This window comes from Cupressus sempervirens, chromosome 3 (genome assembly GCF_028749045.1).
Source record: "Cupressus sempervirens isolate cs-2001-9-10 chromosome 3, ASM2874904v1, whole genome shotgun sequence".
Taxonomy (NCBI): domain Eukaryota; kingdom Viridiplantae; phylum Streptophyta; class Pinopsida; order Cupressales; family Cupressaceae; genus Cupressus; species Cupressus sempervirens.
Genome location: NC_143120.1, coordinates 1,059,648,513 through 1,059,666,757, shown reverse-complemented (window position 1 = coordinate 1,059,666,757; position 18,245 = coordinate 1,059,648,513). Strand labels below are relative to the sequence as shown.

At 34.0% G+C, this 18,245-nt stretch overlaps 1 protein-coding gene across 1 annotated transcript; it reads right to left on the bottom strand.

Annotated features, from left to right (window-relative positions):
* Nucleotides 1-4,315: 4,315 nt before the first annotated feature.
* On the bottom strand, nucleotides 4,316-4,944 carry LOC149570387 (protein C2-DOMAIN ABA-RELATED 3-like). Its single transcript, XM_089817895.1, has 3 exons — nucleotides 4,843-4,944; nucleotides 4,671-4,766; nucleotides 4,316-4,561 (listed from the first exon to the last, which is right to left on the bottom strand). The coding sequence occupies exons 1-3, from the start codon at nucleotides 4,942-4,944 to the stop codon at nucleotides 4,316-4,318; spliced, it is 444 nt and encodes a 147-aa protein (XP_089674021.1).
* Between the last annotated feature and the right edge of the window lie 13,301 nt (nucleotides 4,945-18,245).

Genomic DNA, 18,245 nt, shown 5'->3' with positions numbered 1-18,245 from the left:
CACTCCTTCCGAGATCTTTTCCTCAATAGATTTTCTACTACTATCAATGTCTCCTTGTGCTTTTGTGTTCCTTGCTAGACTAGGTTTAATGTTAAATGCACTAGATGTTGTCTCAACTTTTGTTAACTCTCCATATTGTTTCAGATTGAATTCTTCAACTTCCAATCTACCAAGCAATGTTATTGTCTATGTTATTGTCTTGAAAGGCGGTATCAAACTTTTCAAGATCTTCCATATTACTTCATCATCATATTTCTTTCCACCGAGAGATGAGATTCTTGCAACAATCTCAAATTTTCTTCCAATATAGCTTCTTACAGATTCATATTCTATAATTTTAGCATCTTGGAATGTGAAATAGATATTTTTTAACTTAACTCTTTCTGCATGTGTATCACCCTCATAATTAGCTTCTAATGTTTTCATAATTTCATGAGATGACTTGAGTTGTTTTACCTAGCTATACTCACTTCTAGGTAGATCTGACAATATTGCTTCTCTTGCCCTTATGTTGCACATGAATACTTCTCTTTGTTCCTCAGTACAACTTTTAAGATCATCTTCTTCTGCAATGTTTTTAGATGCCTTGGTTGCAAGCCAATATCCTAGACCCATGCACAAAAGATGAGTCTTCATTTTATCCTTCCAACTATCGTAGTTTGTTCCATCAAATCTCAGACTTTCTCTTCTGAACATGTTTTCCATGGATCTCCCAAAGTTGTCAAACTTTTTCTTCAAGGACCTAACGCTCTAATACCAATTGTTAGAAACAATAGTCCACCAATATAACTTTGGGGAGGGGGGCGCAGGGGGTGGGGGGCATGAATCAATTACCCCTTTTAAATAATATTTGATCAATCAACCAATGTAAATAATAACCATAAAGAGATGCTCATACACAATTACACCAAATATGTTGACTAGGAAAACCCTTGATCAAAGGGAAAACCCCGGTGAGAATGATGCCCACAAAATGATGTACTAATATGAATATTCCTTGTTAGAGGATGGACCCCATTAGGAATCTATTACAACATTTAGTACAAAGAGTCTCTATTAGGAGACTTTGAATCCCTATTAGGAGATTCCAAACCTATTAGGAGTTGTGGAAGGTAGTTGAACCCACTATCCAAATAGCTTCAGGATCAAATCAACAAACCTAGTATCCAATTGACCTCGGTTCTATTCCTTTTAGAATAATAGATGTGTAATAGTTTTTTCCATCTTCCTCTATCCAATACGTTAGACTTCTTCACCTTCAGATCTGGAACTCTGTGATTAGTAACAGTAATCCTTAAGGTCACTTACACACATTAGTATGTCACTTTTCTCTACTACTTAGTAATTCACAAGTCTTCTTCACTTCTGTAATGTAAAACATGGAAAACATCTTTCCTTTATACCGCACTTAATTAATAAATCCTTGATTTGGCTTCATACTTTATTATCATACATTAATTAAATGAAATACACATTTAATTAATGTTGTTAGCTCATGGTACAAACTTTCACATTTGTGACTTTCATACATGCACACTCTCTGACATCATCAATGGTTAGTAAACTATCTCCAATTTATTGTGCAACCCTTCATTGCAATTGTAAAGAGCTATAGCAAGCATGCAATAGAAACTACTTTCCTAATACTCTATTTCTATATGGTTCTCTATAATTCAATCACATCTTCCATACACTATTGATTAAGGTTCTACACACTTTCCTATATAGTAAATACACACTATAGTATGTGCTGGTAACTGCACAACATCATAATATAATGTTCTCAATACATAAATCATAGTCTACTATTTTGTCAGTCTTTTACAAAACTATGTTGTCATCAATGACAAATACAGTTATAAATACATCATAACAATATTTTGCAATGCTCCCCCATAGCATCAACATTCATGCTAATAGATATGATGAGGGTGTATCTATGCAGTTCGTGAACTCTTGGAATAACATGAGAGTGGTCATGGATGGGATCTTGTTTGAGATCAACGAAGAGGTATGTTAGCTAGAGTTGGAAAACTTTTGGAATGAAAAAAAAAGAGAAAAAAAGCTCGTGTCACTGATCAAGTGAACCTCAGCCAATTGTTTTTTCACTTGGTGAGAGCCCTATGTGTGATCACGGTGGTTTTGTTAAAATGGAAATTTTGGATCCTTTGAAAGAGGTATGTTATGGTATTATGAGATATCTTACTCTCGAGGGTAGGTTTGATATCTTCTATTGTACCATTTCCCCATTTTAAATCATTTTTTAAGTCGGGAACTCGTACCTTTCCTGTTCTCTCTTCTACACTCTATAGAGGATAATATCTTTAGGGCTAGGGAGAAACTCAAAAAATGAAATCCCTACACTATTTTGCACTAGGCCTTTATGTATAAATTATATGATTTCTATAAGAACCTTTGCCCCATACAACCCATAAATATGTAAGAAATTCTTCCTAACCCTACCCTTTCTACCTATACCCCTAAAAACTGTATTGAGGTTATGTCCACTCAGGAAAATAAAACCCTGAAGTCCACCATCCTTAAACAAATCAAAATGGAGGAAAATTCTCATATTTTGGACTCAGATGTTGAAATTGAAGGTGGTAGGAGCAGGTCCATGAGGAATATGAAGAAGAGGGTTAATGTGGACCTTGGACCTAAGGTTGGAAGTTCCCCTAGTTCTAACTCCACTGATAGTGGCAAATTCAAACCACCTTAGAAAAAGAAAAAGATCCTAGAGAAAAAATGCAATAGAGGCGGAGGAAACTATTAGTGAGGTAAAGAGTGAAGATAGTAGCCACTTATGTCCCCTTCCTTCTCATGTCTTTGATACTCAGAAAAATAATAACCCTGATATACCAAGGCGTGAGAACAGGGGGACCCTCACCTCCCCCCAATGTGCTACTAGAAAAGGTTGTCATATTCCTAAGAAGGAAATCCCTCGGTCCCCATCTCATGTTGTCCAAAATGATGATCTAGGGATAATTTATAATAACTTGAAGAAGGTAGAAGAAAGGTAGGAGATCCTAAAGTAGAGGTTCAATGAGATCACAATATTTGTTGTGCTAGTGATGCACTCGACGGCCTCCACTCTTCACTTGCTTCATGCAAAGAAGGAATGCCTATCTTCTGCAGTGCGGGTGGACACCACGAGTTCACTTTATAGGTTCTTATCTGATGATTGGGTCCAATTGCTATTGGACAAGCCTAAGGGAAAGGAGAAGAACAAGGGGAATTAGTACCCCCTTTTGGTTATGTTTCAAGTTTTGTTTCGATTATTGTTATACCACTCAGCCAATGAGGGTTTTGTTAATGGTGCTTTTATGGACTTTGGTTATTGTAAAGTTTGTATATTGTTCGTAGTTTTCTTTATCGTAGTTGGGACATGTTAATATGGCATTTTTCGAAATTGAAAAGAGGGGTTCATTAATTATGGACATGGCTATTAATTAGTTATTTTTCAGCATCATGTACTTCAAGCCAACCGCCATTTTTTGGTTGATTTCAATTTAAAAAACATACATAGACCCTAAAAAGACCACTAAAGAATAGACAAAAAAAACTAATCCACAATGCAAAGGAAAAAAAATCATTTCCAAATTAAAATACATTATTAGGATTTGTTTGCATTCACCGACGTATAAACCTTCATCCATAGCTTCTCATTCAAAATAATAATTTATAAGAAATTTCAAGGATTAAAATCTAATGTATATAATACAATAATGACTAATAAAGAAAGTTATTCATGAAAACAACTAACATATTATCATGTCATTAAAGTAAATATCATTTATGAAGATTTGACATTCAAACAACTTTATACAAACAAACTATATTTACATTAAAAATAAGGCATACATAATTAGTCAATTTTTGATACTTGAAGCTCTCCCTCTAAAAGAAGAATACATTAATAGAAATTGAAGCAAGTATTCATTCCAAAGGCACATGGCAAAATCCCAAATTACATTAGACTAGCATTCTCACTAACATTGTAAAGCATAATGATGGTGCTTATGATAAAGAAACTCCCATACATATTAGTGGCCACCCTTAAACATTACATGCTAAGGAGAAATTTAAGGTTTAAAAAAAAGTCAACTTTGACTATTTAACACTGCTGATCTTAGAATGAAACTTAGAGTCTGATGTTTAAGCCATCCCCACATTGACAATGAAGTTTCCATTCCCATAGAATTGTTAAAAAATAATTTTAGTTTTTATATATATTTACAATTTTATACAAAGTTAAGTAATAAAACATACAGCCATAAAAGAAAACTCCTCGAAGAGAGCCAATACAATGATAATTTTACAGAGGCGACTCTAATTGTAAGGTCAAAAAGCCGCTCTCAACGTTACGAAGCTGCAAATATGCTTCCTGAACTCTTGTCCCATCTTGACGTCGTATGATATGGCTATCTTTGTACAAGAAGTTTTCCTTGCATGGGCACACCACCTTCTCACAATTCACTTCTTCCTCCATTATATTTCTCACATCAATTTCAGCTTTCCCCATTTTGTCATCACGCCCCCATCTATCCTTGTCCCACACATACTGTAAAGCCCATTTTGAATCCCAAAACAAACTATTAACGCTTTTCAAGCTATTGTAATAGATATAGTATAGACTAATAGATGTTATAAAATTTTGAATAAGATTTTACCAGTTTGAGTAAGTGGTTATTGTCCGTAACAGGGAATACAAACTCTTCATTCCAAACTGGGTTGAGGTTTTTCTTCACCACATGAGTGGAAGCCACCTGCAACAAATGTTAAATATAATTGTTGCATGGCATGCAAGCAACAAATGTTTTAAGGAAGAAGAAATTAACGTACATTAGGACCAAACTTGAGGATGACGTAAGGGTCGCTGCTCCGAAGATCTCGAACAGCCAGATGTTTTCCCTCCTTCACCACAACTCTTAGTCGCTTCCCCATTTCTCTTCTTCTTCTTTGCCTTGAAAACACAAGGTTTACAGATAGATAACTATCAAACTGATGGTGCTTTTATAATGTTTATGGAATTCTTTCTGTCAATGGAATTGTATTTGTCGGTGATTCCAATGAATAACGTCGACTGGATAATAATGGACGAAGATGATCATAAATTGGATAATAAAGAATCAGAGTACTAGTTGTTTGGAATGAAGAATATGGCTTTTTACCGACAAAAACCTGGGCGCCATGGGAAAAGATTACATGGGTAGATATTAGACCAAGATTCATCTGACCTTTGACACGTTACAAGATGTACATTACGTTGATTCCAATTATCTGTTTTCTATCTACGGATAAGATTCAGTATTTCATTAGTCAAAAACTAATATGATATATTAAAAAATGTATGGACACAAGATCACGTCTCCAAACAAATGGATTCAGTCTAAAAGAAAAAAAGAAGAAAAAAAAAACTATAAAATTTGCATGAACACATATTACATTGATAAAAATAAATTGTTTATGATAAAGATACTATGAAATTATAAATAATAAATATAATTTGAGTTAATAGATAAATTGAAACAAATTTAAGATCAAAGTCAATTCTTATGTTTATTTAGAAAGAAGTATAATCTATTTTTAATATAGAGTTCGTGGAAGAGAGCAAATATATATCAAACTTTTGAACCATTTAATTGAAAAAGAACCATCCACTCTAAAGATGTGAACATATCAAAAAGATTATGGTTATTGAAGAAAACATGCAAATAATCCTAAGAAAAAGGGGAGGAGCATTTTACTTACAAAAGAGTGGGTGGTAGATTTTGCAAGATGAATATGTTCAATTCTTGGAAAAATACTAAGAATGAAGGGAGATCCACTGTAGTTGAGAACTTTTCCAAGCATCTAAAATTGGGGTCTTAAAAATCAATCAACTCTTAGAGAAGAAAGAAGAGCTCCCACTAGCAAAAAAACCACATACCATAAAGAAATATCTAATATAAGTTCTCAAGTAATGGAGAAGTTCGTTCACCAGTGGTTAGAAGAACTCCAAATCAATATTATAGAAGAGATATCTAAGTATTAGTGGACTAAGGGAAAAAAACATTAGATGTGCGGTGAATTAGTAATCAACCAAATAATCAACTTTTCAACATTTTACATCTTTAACTAATAAGAACTCAACAACAACAGATAAAAGCATTCAACATGATAAAAACATCCTTAAGTTAACATAGAGATTTTGGTATCACGAAAACCCAACTTGGACAAAACCACAATGGGGATTAGTACCCACAAATTATGTACTCTTCTAAAGTACACCTTGTTAGGAGCTTAACCCTATTAAGAGTTACAAGGATACTATTAGATACTACCCTATTAGAGGATTTACCTATAGCCCTACTAGGAGCTTTACCGTTTTAGGGGTATCCTTGTTGAAGGACTTGAACACTCGTTAAATTGTCACCTCATTAAAAGATTTTGAAAAAGGGACCTATTAGGATCCAACTGTTTAAGGAATTTTGACTACTGTAACTGCTAGGGAATAACAGAAAGAAGACTCTTTGTAATAGTACTAATTCTATCTGGTCAAATCCACTGAAGCTCAAACTCACTTCTCAACACACCTAACTTCTTCCTGTTAGCATACCTGACTAGGCAATGGACTAATGATGGTTGTTGGTGTTAGCATGAATATTGATGATTCTTCTTTGGGGAGGATCTTGATCATTGGAGAGTATTGACATGTTGCATTCATGACATTGTTTGTCATTAATGTCAACATAGCATTGTTTTTATAAAGACTGGCTAACTAGTAGACATAGATCTTGATGGTATGGACAATGGTTTGATTGTCTAGTGATGCACAGTTATGAACATGTTCAATATAGTGTCCTGCTGACATGGTTAGGTGCATAGAGTTTGAGTCGAAGACGTACGGAAGTTGTACCTAATTTACAGAGAGCAGTTTAGAGATAGATTAGTGGAAAATCAATTCCTAATGTTTTTTGGCTATATTTCATCTGAGATGTAATGAAAAGGGGTGTAGTTAGAAAATGATAGAGGATAGTCCACTGATGACATCAGCAAGTGTGCAACCCTTAGTATCGCATATGTGTGAAGTTTTTATAGACTATTTGCCGACAATGTTGTGGTAATTGTAATTAATTAATTATCTTATTTTAATTAATTGGGAAAGCCTCAAGGCCAATTCAAGGAATTATTATGAAGATATGGTATAAAGGAAAGATGTTTTCCTTGATTGTAATATGATGTAATCGTTGTATGAAGTGCAAAGTGCAAAAACAAGAAGAGTTCTTGAGGAATGTGTGTCATAGATCCAAGGAATTATTGGATGTGAGATTTTTTATTTGGTTACAAGATCAGAAAGAACAGAGGTCCAATTGACATGACAAAGAAAGAGGAATGAACAGTACAATACAATTCTATTACTTTGCAAGGAATAATATAGAGATCATTTGGACAATGGGTTCATTGGTCTTTCTCTTGAAGCTATTTGGATAGTGAGTCTAGTTGTCTTCCATGACTCCTAATAGGGTTGGCACAACTCCTAACAGGGTTGGAATCTCCTAACAAGAATTCAAATTCTCCTAACAGGGAATCATATGTACTAAATGTATTCATAGACTACTAACATGGTCCATCCTCTAACAAGGAATATTTATATTAGTACATCATCTTGTGGGTACCATCCCCACTGGAGTTTTCCCTCTGATCAAGGGTTTCCCTAGTTAACATATTTGGTGTTATTATGTATGATTATCTTGTTTTGGTTTTATTTTATATTACTCATATGGTTAAGATTGTTTAAGGTTGATAATTGTGATAATATTTGGATAATTGATTCACCCCCCCCCCACCCAATTATATTAGTTGACTATATATGCTAATAGTTGGCATAATTATTGATAAATGATCACGAGGAGATTGTTGGTTATGATTGATAATGAGTTTATATATATTGGAACAAGATTGTATGATAGTTAAGTCAATTATATGGTTGTCATTAATGTAAACTATTAACTAAGTGTTTTAACATGTTACCACATATTCATTGGAGAAAAGAATGAATTGCAATGTGAATTAAGTGTTTCTATCCTATAGGAAGTCTAAGTGATGTATCTTGGAGCCGTTTCTATTATAGCACCCATTAATGTGAAGAATTCAACAATTAATGAATGATGGAATCAAATTGGGTACCTATTAAGCTAGTCAATGATGAACAAGTTAATTGAGATGAATGTTTCTTCAAATGAATCAATCATTAGATATGATAGAGGATGATCTTAAGATGTTGTGATTAAGATAGCACTTCAAAATATTTATAGGTGAAGGAACTTTGATGATCAAGAAGTGATGCTAATATGAATAAGTAAATAGGTGAACTAGACAGCTAAAAAGGTAAATAGGGACAAATTGGTTAACTAAGTAAATAGGTAAAATAGATGAACATTTCCAAAGGATGGATAGATAAATAGATAGGCTTATTGATAAAAATAAAAATAGTTTGTAAAGGTTTAAGACATGATCTTAAGATTCAAATTGTTATTGGGATTTATGATTAGTTTTGGAAAGCTAGTAGGTATATGTGTGATTTACAAAAATAACTGACCACACATTAATTGAGGTAATATGATTGAGTAAGATTCTTCAAAAAGTTTCTAGATGGTCAATGTGACTTATAGAGTTGGAACAATTTCCAAGGTATAGATTGATTGTGAGACGACATGGGGAAAAAAGAAAAGAATGAATGGTTAAATTTATTGTAATCAATTTGGATTATTGAATCTAGGTTTAGGATTTGATCTTAAGTTGGTGGAATGAATTTTTACTTAAGGGTAGAGAAAGGATAACCTAATTGTTGATTGCAAGTGGAATGTGAAGTTGGAGAAGGTTGTGATCATAGAGGAAGTTAAATAATTGAGTGTGATCAAGCCAGTTGACCAAGTATGGTATGTTGTTGAGTTATAGAGCTCAACTAGATCTAATCTAGAAGAGGTAGTGCAAATTTGAAATCATTTTCCATTTCTTACTCTCTAACCATTATAGTAGATCCTAATAGGTCCCTCTGTAAAATCCTTGACTAGGTGGAATTCTAAAGAGTGTTCAAAATCCTCTAGCAAGGTTACTTCTAGTAGAGTAAAGACTCTTACATGTCTTGAGGGAAATCCCTTAGTAGGGTAGCATCTAGAGATTCCTTTGTAACCCTTAATTGAGTAAGCTACTAATAGATAATATCCCAGAAGAGTGCCTAATTTGTTAGCATTATTCTCATACCATGGTTTTCACCCTAATTGGGTTTCCAGGAGATATATCTGGTGTCATACAAGTGTGGATGAATTTTTAAATGTTTGCATATTACTTAAAGTTTACTTTATCTATTGTGCTATTTGAAAGTTTACGAGATTGAAGTGCTAATCAGTTTAATCAGTTTGATTAGGTGTTACTTTAAGTTTAATTTTTGTGAGTTTAAGTTTGGGTTGGTGATTACTGATTCACCCCTCCCCCTCCCAATCATTCGTATATTAACAATTGGTATCATAGCATTGGTTCCTTGATTTAGGAAGACTAAAAACTAAGGGATAATATCTTAAAGATGTATAGGAACGAGACACTCAAGTTCACAAAAGATAACTTTAACACATGGGAAAGTGTAATGAGGTTGAATTTGTCATCTTTTCAAGAAACAATGGTGGGCTACCTTACTACAAAGTATACACCACCTATAAGAGCTCCTAGTGTAGATGATAGAATAGAGATGTTGAATCACAACTTAGTGATGATAGAAATTTTAAGTGTCGTATTTGATACAAACTATATTGATGTTAGTAACATAGAAAGTACAAAGAACATGTGGGATAAAATGATGAAAGTACATGGAGGTGATGAGCATATATTGAAGGATAAGGTTGATAGTCTTAGATGCAAGTATGATTATATGAGGATGTAGGAGGGTGAAAACATTTCTCAATACATTAAAAGGCTAAATAAGATTGGTGTTGTAATCAAAGAAGCTAGAGCCTAACATGAAGATGAGGAAGTTGTAAGTAAAGTCTTGAGAACTCTTACACCTAGATATGCAATTAGAGTATATTTTATTCAAGAGTTAAGGTCTATTATCCCCAATAATGTTACTTTGGATTTAGTGTGATGTAGTGCAAGGCAGGAGAATCCCCAAAGGAGATGTACTAGCCCCCAACAAACAACCACACATTGGAATATAAAGAATAACACAAAGATTTAGATCCACACAATGTCAATTCTCATAATAAGATTTTCATCCATCATGTCTGGTTGTAAGACCTATCAGGATACGATGAAATAAAAAGAAAGTAATAGATATACAAGATCCCTCAAGATCCAATCCAAACTATAGTTAGTCTAGATCTACAATAGAAACCTCCAAGGAAAATCTAAATTTGTGCTCATAACCCACCAAGAAATCTCCTTGTTTTCCAAGCCAATCAATAGCATCAACAACTATTCCAACATCTCTTTAGGTCTTCACCATCTCTACTAACCTCAAACTTACATTTAGATTCACCCTTATGCCTCCTTAAATAGGTAATTTTGATCTCTTTCTACTAAAACATCACCGCAGATATTAGGATTTGGTCAAATTCATTGAATCCTTCCAACATTTTGAATCTTCTTTTTTCTCTTCTAGAAAATTCTCCAAACTTTTCCTTGAATTCTTGCATTGAAATGCTCAAACACAGTTTCCCTCAAATTAAATGTTCTAGCTCATCCATCCTTATCTTCAACGCATGTTACATATTCCACAAATAGAGTATGCCAACTAGAAATCAAAATTTCCTCTTAATCTATCAAATGATATCCTTTGGCCAAAACTATGTTTTGATGCTTGATCATCACTAGATTACTCAGTCACTACTAGATCTTCTATTTGACACATATACCAATGCTTAATCAATACTGATGCTCAGTCGACACTAAATTTTCTCATCTTATACTAGCACTCAGTCAACACTAGCATCACTTGATATAAACTTCTTGTTTCATATTCTTCTATTATTTTTCTTGGTCAACCCTATGTATTTTGTGAATCTTCAATCACTTCTTCTAGGCTTTAGTAAAATTATCTTCTTCTCTTGTAGCATTATTAAACAATCACTTTATCTTGTCAAAGTCCAATAAATTAAGTGCCCATTGTAATTCCTTTCATAACTCAACCTTTTGTCTAGGTTCTTTTTTTATGTCCTTCTCAAATCCTCTTCATCAATCATCTTGATATGACACTAACACTAAGCTACCAGCTCTACTCAAACTTCACTATCTCAGCTATTCATCTTCTCCATGATAGATGACAATGATAATGACTATAGACTCCATGAGACCTTCTACTTATATAAACCAAGCCATTTGTTGGCATAGCCAATAAAATTAATTAATATGCACCTACATGATATACACCCTTCAAGCCATCAGTCGGCTTGATAACAAACATTAAATACATTACATAAATAAAATACTTAGGACAAGCCCCAAGTCTACAATGCATAATTAAATAATAAGAATACATAAGAATATGCACACTTAGACATAGGTCAATATTCCAACCAACTATCCAAATCCAAGAGTGCACACACCAACTCCCTTGGATCAAAGCTCACAAATACAATCTCCAAAGATCTTCTTGTAAATAGGAACACATTACTAGCAACCACTAAAATGGATCTAACTCTGAGATGATCACTCCAAACATCATGCACATTTAGGACAAGGTTTCCCAACATATCTTGAATACAACACCAACTGCACAAATGATAACTACACAAATCCAAGCTCAAAGCCCATGCATATAGGATTGTTGACTTCCCTAGGATGTTGGACTGCATCAAACACCCTAAGTGAGAAGAAATGATGTTCTTAATAGATGGAAGAACATCTTTCAGGGTTCAACATATAAACCCTAAACTAGTTCTTCACATACATGTCCTCCTCCACATCAACTTGTACACTCTTTCCTTTGTTCTTCTGCAACTCTTCTTCTACAAATACTTTTGGTATGTAACATATATTTTTTCCATGTTGATGTTGAACTCTTTCAAAATCCCTCAATTCAACTTGGCTACTAAAACTCAAGCTCATTCTATGAAATTTTGCATCTTGCAAAGGAATCAGGTAATGCTTCCTATCACCCTTCTCAATAGTAAATACATTCTTAACACAATCATGCACAACCCTACAATCATACTTCCAAGGTCTACCGATTAATAGGTAAAAACTACTCATGTCCACAATATCACACAAAACATAATCAACATACTGTCCAATCTTAAATTTAACAAGGTATTGCCCCCTCACTTCCAAAGCATGTTCATCTTGTAACCAACCAATCCTATAAGGAAAAGGATGTTTTACCCTCTTCAAAACAAGTTTCTAAACCATCTCTTTAGAAACTAGGTTATCATTACTACCACCATCCACAATCACATTATAGATCTTACCACCAAACATACAATGAGTTCTAAAAAAATTCTTCCTTTGCTAGGGATCTAGTGTCTTCTTTCCAAGAAACACTCTATGAATCAACAAAATATCTCCATTCATTTCAGGTTCATTTATTGACTCTTCAACCTCTTTCACCATAGTAGTTCTTCTATGACAAGCTTTAGGACATTCAAAGGATCTATGACCTTCTTCACCACCTCTATAGAAAGTACTCTTAAATGAACCTTTTTTTATCATCTTCCTTTGTTCAATAGGTTTCAGTTCATCTTCAACAATTTTATTGTTCTTCACAAAGTGATCTTACTTCTCCTTCCCTCAAGGATTTCCTTGATGTCTCCTCTTCTACTTCTCTTCTACTCTCAAAGCATACTGATAAGCATCCTCAATCAAAGAAATATTCATCATACCAGTCTCATCCTAAATATTAAATCTCAAACCACTAATATATCTAGCTACCTTCTTCTCATACAAATCTCTATGGCCAGACTGAATAGTCATTTTGTAGAACTCCTCTGTATAATCCTTCATGGTCATATCTTTCTATTTCAGATTCTACAACCTTTTAAACAACTCAAATTCATAATCAATAGGAATGAACTTAGCCTTCAATTTAGTTACCATTAATTTCCATCTAGTGATCTCCATTTCACCTTCCTCTTCTCTATCTTGCTACAATTCCTTCCACCATAAAGTAACATGTCCTTTGAACTTAGTTTGTACCAACCTCACTCTAAGAGGATCTCCAATATCCTCAAGCTCAAAGTATTCTTCCAATTTGCCAATCCAATCAATCAAGTATTCAAGATTCAAAGTTCCTGAAAAATTAGAAATCTCCATCTTATGCTTTAGCTTTAGTTGAGATCTAGATCTATCAAACTGACCATCCCTATTTTCCATAGGTCTCTCAACTTGATCAGTTCTATCTTCACTACTCAATCTAGCAACTCAAAGTTTTCAACAATTTCCTCATAACCATCTTTAGTATCCATATCTCAAGGAACACCACCTATAGAACTTATGATCTCAATGATCATATCACTCTTCATCAATGCAATCTTAGATCTAAATTCCACTTTGGTCCTCTCTAAAATCCTCCCTTCTATAACATCATAGAGATCCTCAATCACCCTAGGAAGTGAAACTATTTCTGAAATAATAGAGTTGTAAAACTTAAGAAGTGAAAGTAAATCCTATGGAAGATATTGGCATGGAGATAGCTATTGAATTTATGTCATTTTCATTATGTGTGAATTCTTTTTTAATGTTCTTTAGTCTTTGGATCATGTGGGTTGTGCTCTTCATACCACCTACTTTTTTTTCCAAGGTGATAAAATTGTATATGCAAATGCATCACTTGCATTCCAAGAATGGAGCGCATTCTCCAATTTATAATGAATGGTTGGATATAAAGGCTCCATACACTAGCACAAAAATGGAAGCCAAGGATGTAACCATGCATGTATTGACATAGTCTATCTATGAGGATGCCAAGTTGTTAGATTGTGCTGACTGATCAAGAAAGTACTGTACATGCTTCATAAATTCTTTGGGGCTCAGGGCAGCCAAATAAAACATTTTGGGCCCTATTTTATTGGGATTTTGGGATGACATGTAATTTTTAATTATAACCCTAAAGAAGTAAAAATATTTGTATAAAAGGGCTTAGGGTTAGAGATTGTTTCATGATGGTGATGCAAAAATTGGTTCTTGCGGTGGTATTGAGCTATAAGGGATTACGGATTCTAATCAGGTTGTAATTATTGGATTGTAATTATATCAAACTTGTTGTTTGGTGGATGTAGCCTAGGGATTGGGTGAACCATGTAAAATCTTTGTGTCTTGTGTTGTTTTATATGTGATCTATTATTTTTTGACGTTGTTTAGATTTGCATGTAATTATTATTTCTTTCTATGGTTTAATCCTAACAAGTGGTATCAGAGCGATGTTGTTTTTCAATTATCCTCTACAAGAAAGTCTCATGGTTGAGTGGGAGTCTCACGGTTGACTAGGAGTCTCACAGTTGAGTGGGAGTGATGACAAATGAGGGTAAGCTAAGGGTTGATAGATTTAATGGGAAGAACTTTCAATTATGGAAGATGCAAATGGAAGACTATCTTTATCAGAAGGAATTATGGAAGTTGTTGGAAGGAAAAAGCAAGAATCAAGGATCTATGTCAAATGATAACTAGTATTTTTTATACAGAAAGGCACTTGGAAGCATTCGATTATTCCTAGCACCATCAATGACATTTAATATTACAAAGGTAAAGACAATAGAATAGTTGATGCAAACCCTAGCGAAACTGTATGAAAAGCCCTTTGCTTCGAACAAGGCATTTCTCATGAAGTGTTTATTTAACATGAAAATGATAGAAGGTGGATCTATTTTAAATCATTTAAATGATTTTAATACTATTACTAGTTAGTTATCTTCTATGGGTATCAATTTTGATGAAGAAATTAGGGCTCTCTTGATTTTTTGTTCTTTACCTGTAAGCTGGAATGTCTTGGTAATGGCTATCAGTAATTCTATTCCTAGATTTAGTACCCTAAAATATGATGATGTGATCAGTGTTATTTTGAGTGAGGAAACTCGTAGGAAATCCCTAGGTGGATCTGCATCAGGAAGTGCTTTGAATGTACAAAGCAGAAAAAGAACGATTGAGAGAGGAAGTAATTTTAGAAATCGTGGAAATCAAGAGGAAAGTCAAAGGGGAGGAGTTCTCAATCGAGAGGAGATAAACTAGATGGAGACAAGGAGGAAAATGTGGTAAGTAACAAATCTAAAGAGGATGCTTTACTTATGTCTTTAGAAAGTGTTGATGATTCATGGATTTTAGATTCTTGTGCTTCATTTCATGCTACACCTCATAGAGGTTATTTCATTGATTATGTCCAAGGGGATTTTGGGCTTGTTTATTTTGGGGATAATGAACTCTATTAGATTTTTAGAAAGGAAAAAATTAAGGTTAAGTTACAAAATGGAAATCATTGGCTACTACATTAGGTAAGGCATGTTCCAAGGCTGAGTAGGAATTTAATTTCAGTAGGGCAACTGAATGATGAGGGTTGTCTAGTTACTTTTAATGATAAAAATTGGAAGATTTCAAGGAACATGCAAGGAGCATGAGGTTACATGTTGGGTTACCCTTACACATGTGGGTAGAGGCTATCAATACTACTGTATATTTGATTAATAGAGGTCCTTCCACTCCTTTGAGCTAGGGTGTTCCAGAGGAAGCATGGACTAGTCAAAGAAATATGTATTTTTTAGATATGGCATTAATGAATTTGGTTATAGGCTTTGGGGTTTTGAAAATCATAAAATTGTAAAAAATAGGGATGTCATATTGAATGAGAAAGTGGTGTAAAAAGATCTATTGTAGCAACATGAGAAGAAAGAAGATGATTATGTAGTGTTGGATGATACGCCAAAAGATGATGTTCTAGCCATTCCTCATGATGTGAAACAATCGTAACAATAAATATCACACACATCAGTGAATGTTAGATTGTCAACAAGGCTAATTATACCTCCAAAAAGATTTTCTCCCTCTTTGTATTCCATTTTACTTATTGATGCTGGTGAACCTGAATGTTATGATGAAGTTGTGCAAGTGGATACTAAGATTTAGTGGGACTCTACAATGAAAGATGAAATAGACTCTTTGCTGAAAAATAAGTCATGGGATTTACGTAAGTTGACTCCAGGTAAAAGGGCTTTACAAAATAAATGAGTTTAAAGGTTAAAAGAAGAGGATGGAGGTAAGAAAAGATTTAAAGGATTTTCACAGAAAAAAGGCATTGATTTTGATGATATATTTTCTCTTGTTGTTAAGATGACTTCTATCTGTACTATTTTAAGTATTGTGGCTACTATAGATTTGTATTTAGAGTAACTTGATGTTAAAATAGCCTTCCTTCATGGTGATTTGGATGAAGAGATATGTATGGCTCAGCCATAGGGATTTGTAGTCAAAGGTAAGGAGAAATTAGTGTGCAAATTAAGGAAAAGTTTATATGGCTTCAAGCAAGCATCTTGAAAATGTTATCTAAAATTTGATAGCTTTATGCATGAGCATGGATATAGTAGGTGTCAGTAAAATCATTGTGTTTACTTGAAGAGGTTGGATGATAATAGCTACATTATTTTATGTTTATATGTTGATGATATGCTTGTAGCTAGGTCTAACATGGATTAGATTAAGGGGCTAAAATGCCAGTTAGCACATGCATTTGCTATGAAGGATTTGGGGGCAAAAAAAAAATCATTGGTATGAAGATTTGTAGAGATAGGAAGAACATGAAATTGATGCTATCTTGGGCTGATTATGTTGAGGTGTTAAAATATTTCTCTATGGAGAATACTAAAGTTGTCTGCACACCTTTACCTGGTCATTTGAAGTTGACTAAGAAGATGTATCCCAAGATACAAGAAGAGGAGAACACGATGTCCAAGGTACCCTACGTTCAATAGGTTTCAGTTCATCTTCAACAATTTTATTGTTCTTCACAAAGTGATCTTACTTCTCCTTCCCTCAAGGATTGCCTTGATGTCTCCTCTTCTACTTCTCTTCTACTCTCAAAGCATACTGATAAGCATCCTCAATTGAAGAAATATTCATCCTACCAATCTCATCCTAAATATTAAATCTCAAACCACTAATATATCTAGCTACCTTCTCCTTATACAAATCTCTATGTCCAGACTGAATAGTCATTTTGTAGAACTCCTCTGTATAATCCTTCATGTTCATATCTTTCTATTTTAGATTCTACAACCTCTTAAACAACTCAAATTCATAATCAACAGGAATGAACTTCGCCTTTAATTTAGTTACCATCAATTTCCATCTAGTGATCTCCATTTCACCTTCCTCTTCTCTATCTTGCTACAATTCCTTTCACCATAAAGTAACATGTCCTTTGAGCTTAGTTTGTACCAACCTCACTTTGAGAGGATCTCCAATATCCTCAAGCTCAAAGTATTCTTCCAATTTGCCAATCCAATCAATCAAGTATTCAAGATTCAAATTTCTTGAAAAATTAGAAACCTCCATCTTATGCTTTAACTTCAGTTGAGATCTAGATCTATCAAACTGACCATCCCTATTTTCCATAGGTCTCTCAACTCGATCAGTTCTATCTTCACTGCTCAATCTAGCAACTTCAAAGTTTTCAACAACTTCCTCATAACCATCTTCAATATCCATATGTCGAGGAACACCACCTATAGAACTTATGATCTCAATGATCATATCACTCTTCATCAATGCAATCTTAGATCTAAATTCCACTTTGGTCCTCTCTAAGATCATCTCTTCTATAACATCACAGAGATCCTCAATCACCCTAGGAAGTGAAACTATTTATGAAATAATAGAGTTGTAAAACTTAAGAAGTGAAAATAAATCCCATGGAAGATATTGGCATGGAGATACCTATTGAATTTATGTCATTTTCATTATATGTGAATTCTTTTTTAATGTGCTTTAGTCTTTGTATCATGTGGGTTGTGCTCTTCATACCACCTACTATTTTTTGCCAAGGTGATAAAATTGTATGTGCAAATGCATCACTTGCATTCCAAGCATGGAGCACATTCTCCAATTTATAATGAATGGTTGGATATAAAGGCTCCATACACTAGCACAAAAATGGAAGCCAAGGATGTAACCATGCATGTATTAACATAGTCGGTCTATGAGGATGCCAAGTTGTTAGATTGTGGTGACTGATTAGGAAAGTATTGTACATGCTTCATAAATTCTTTGCGGCTCGAGGCAGCCAAAAAAAGCAT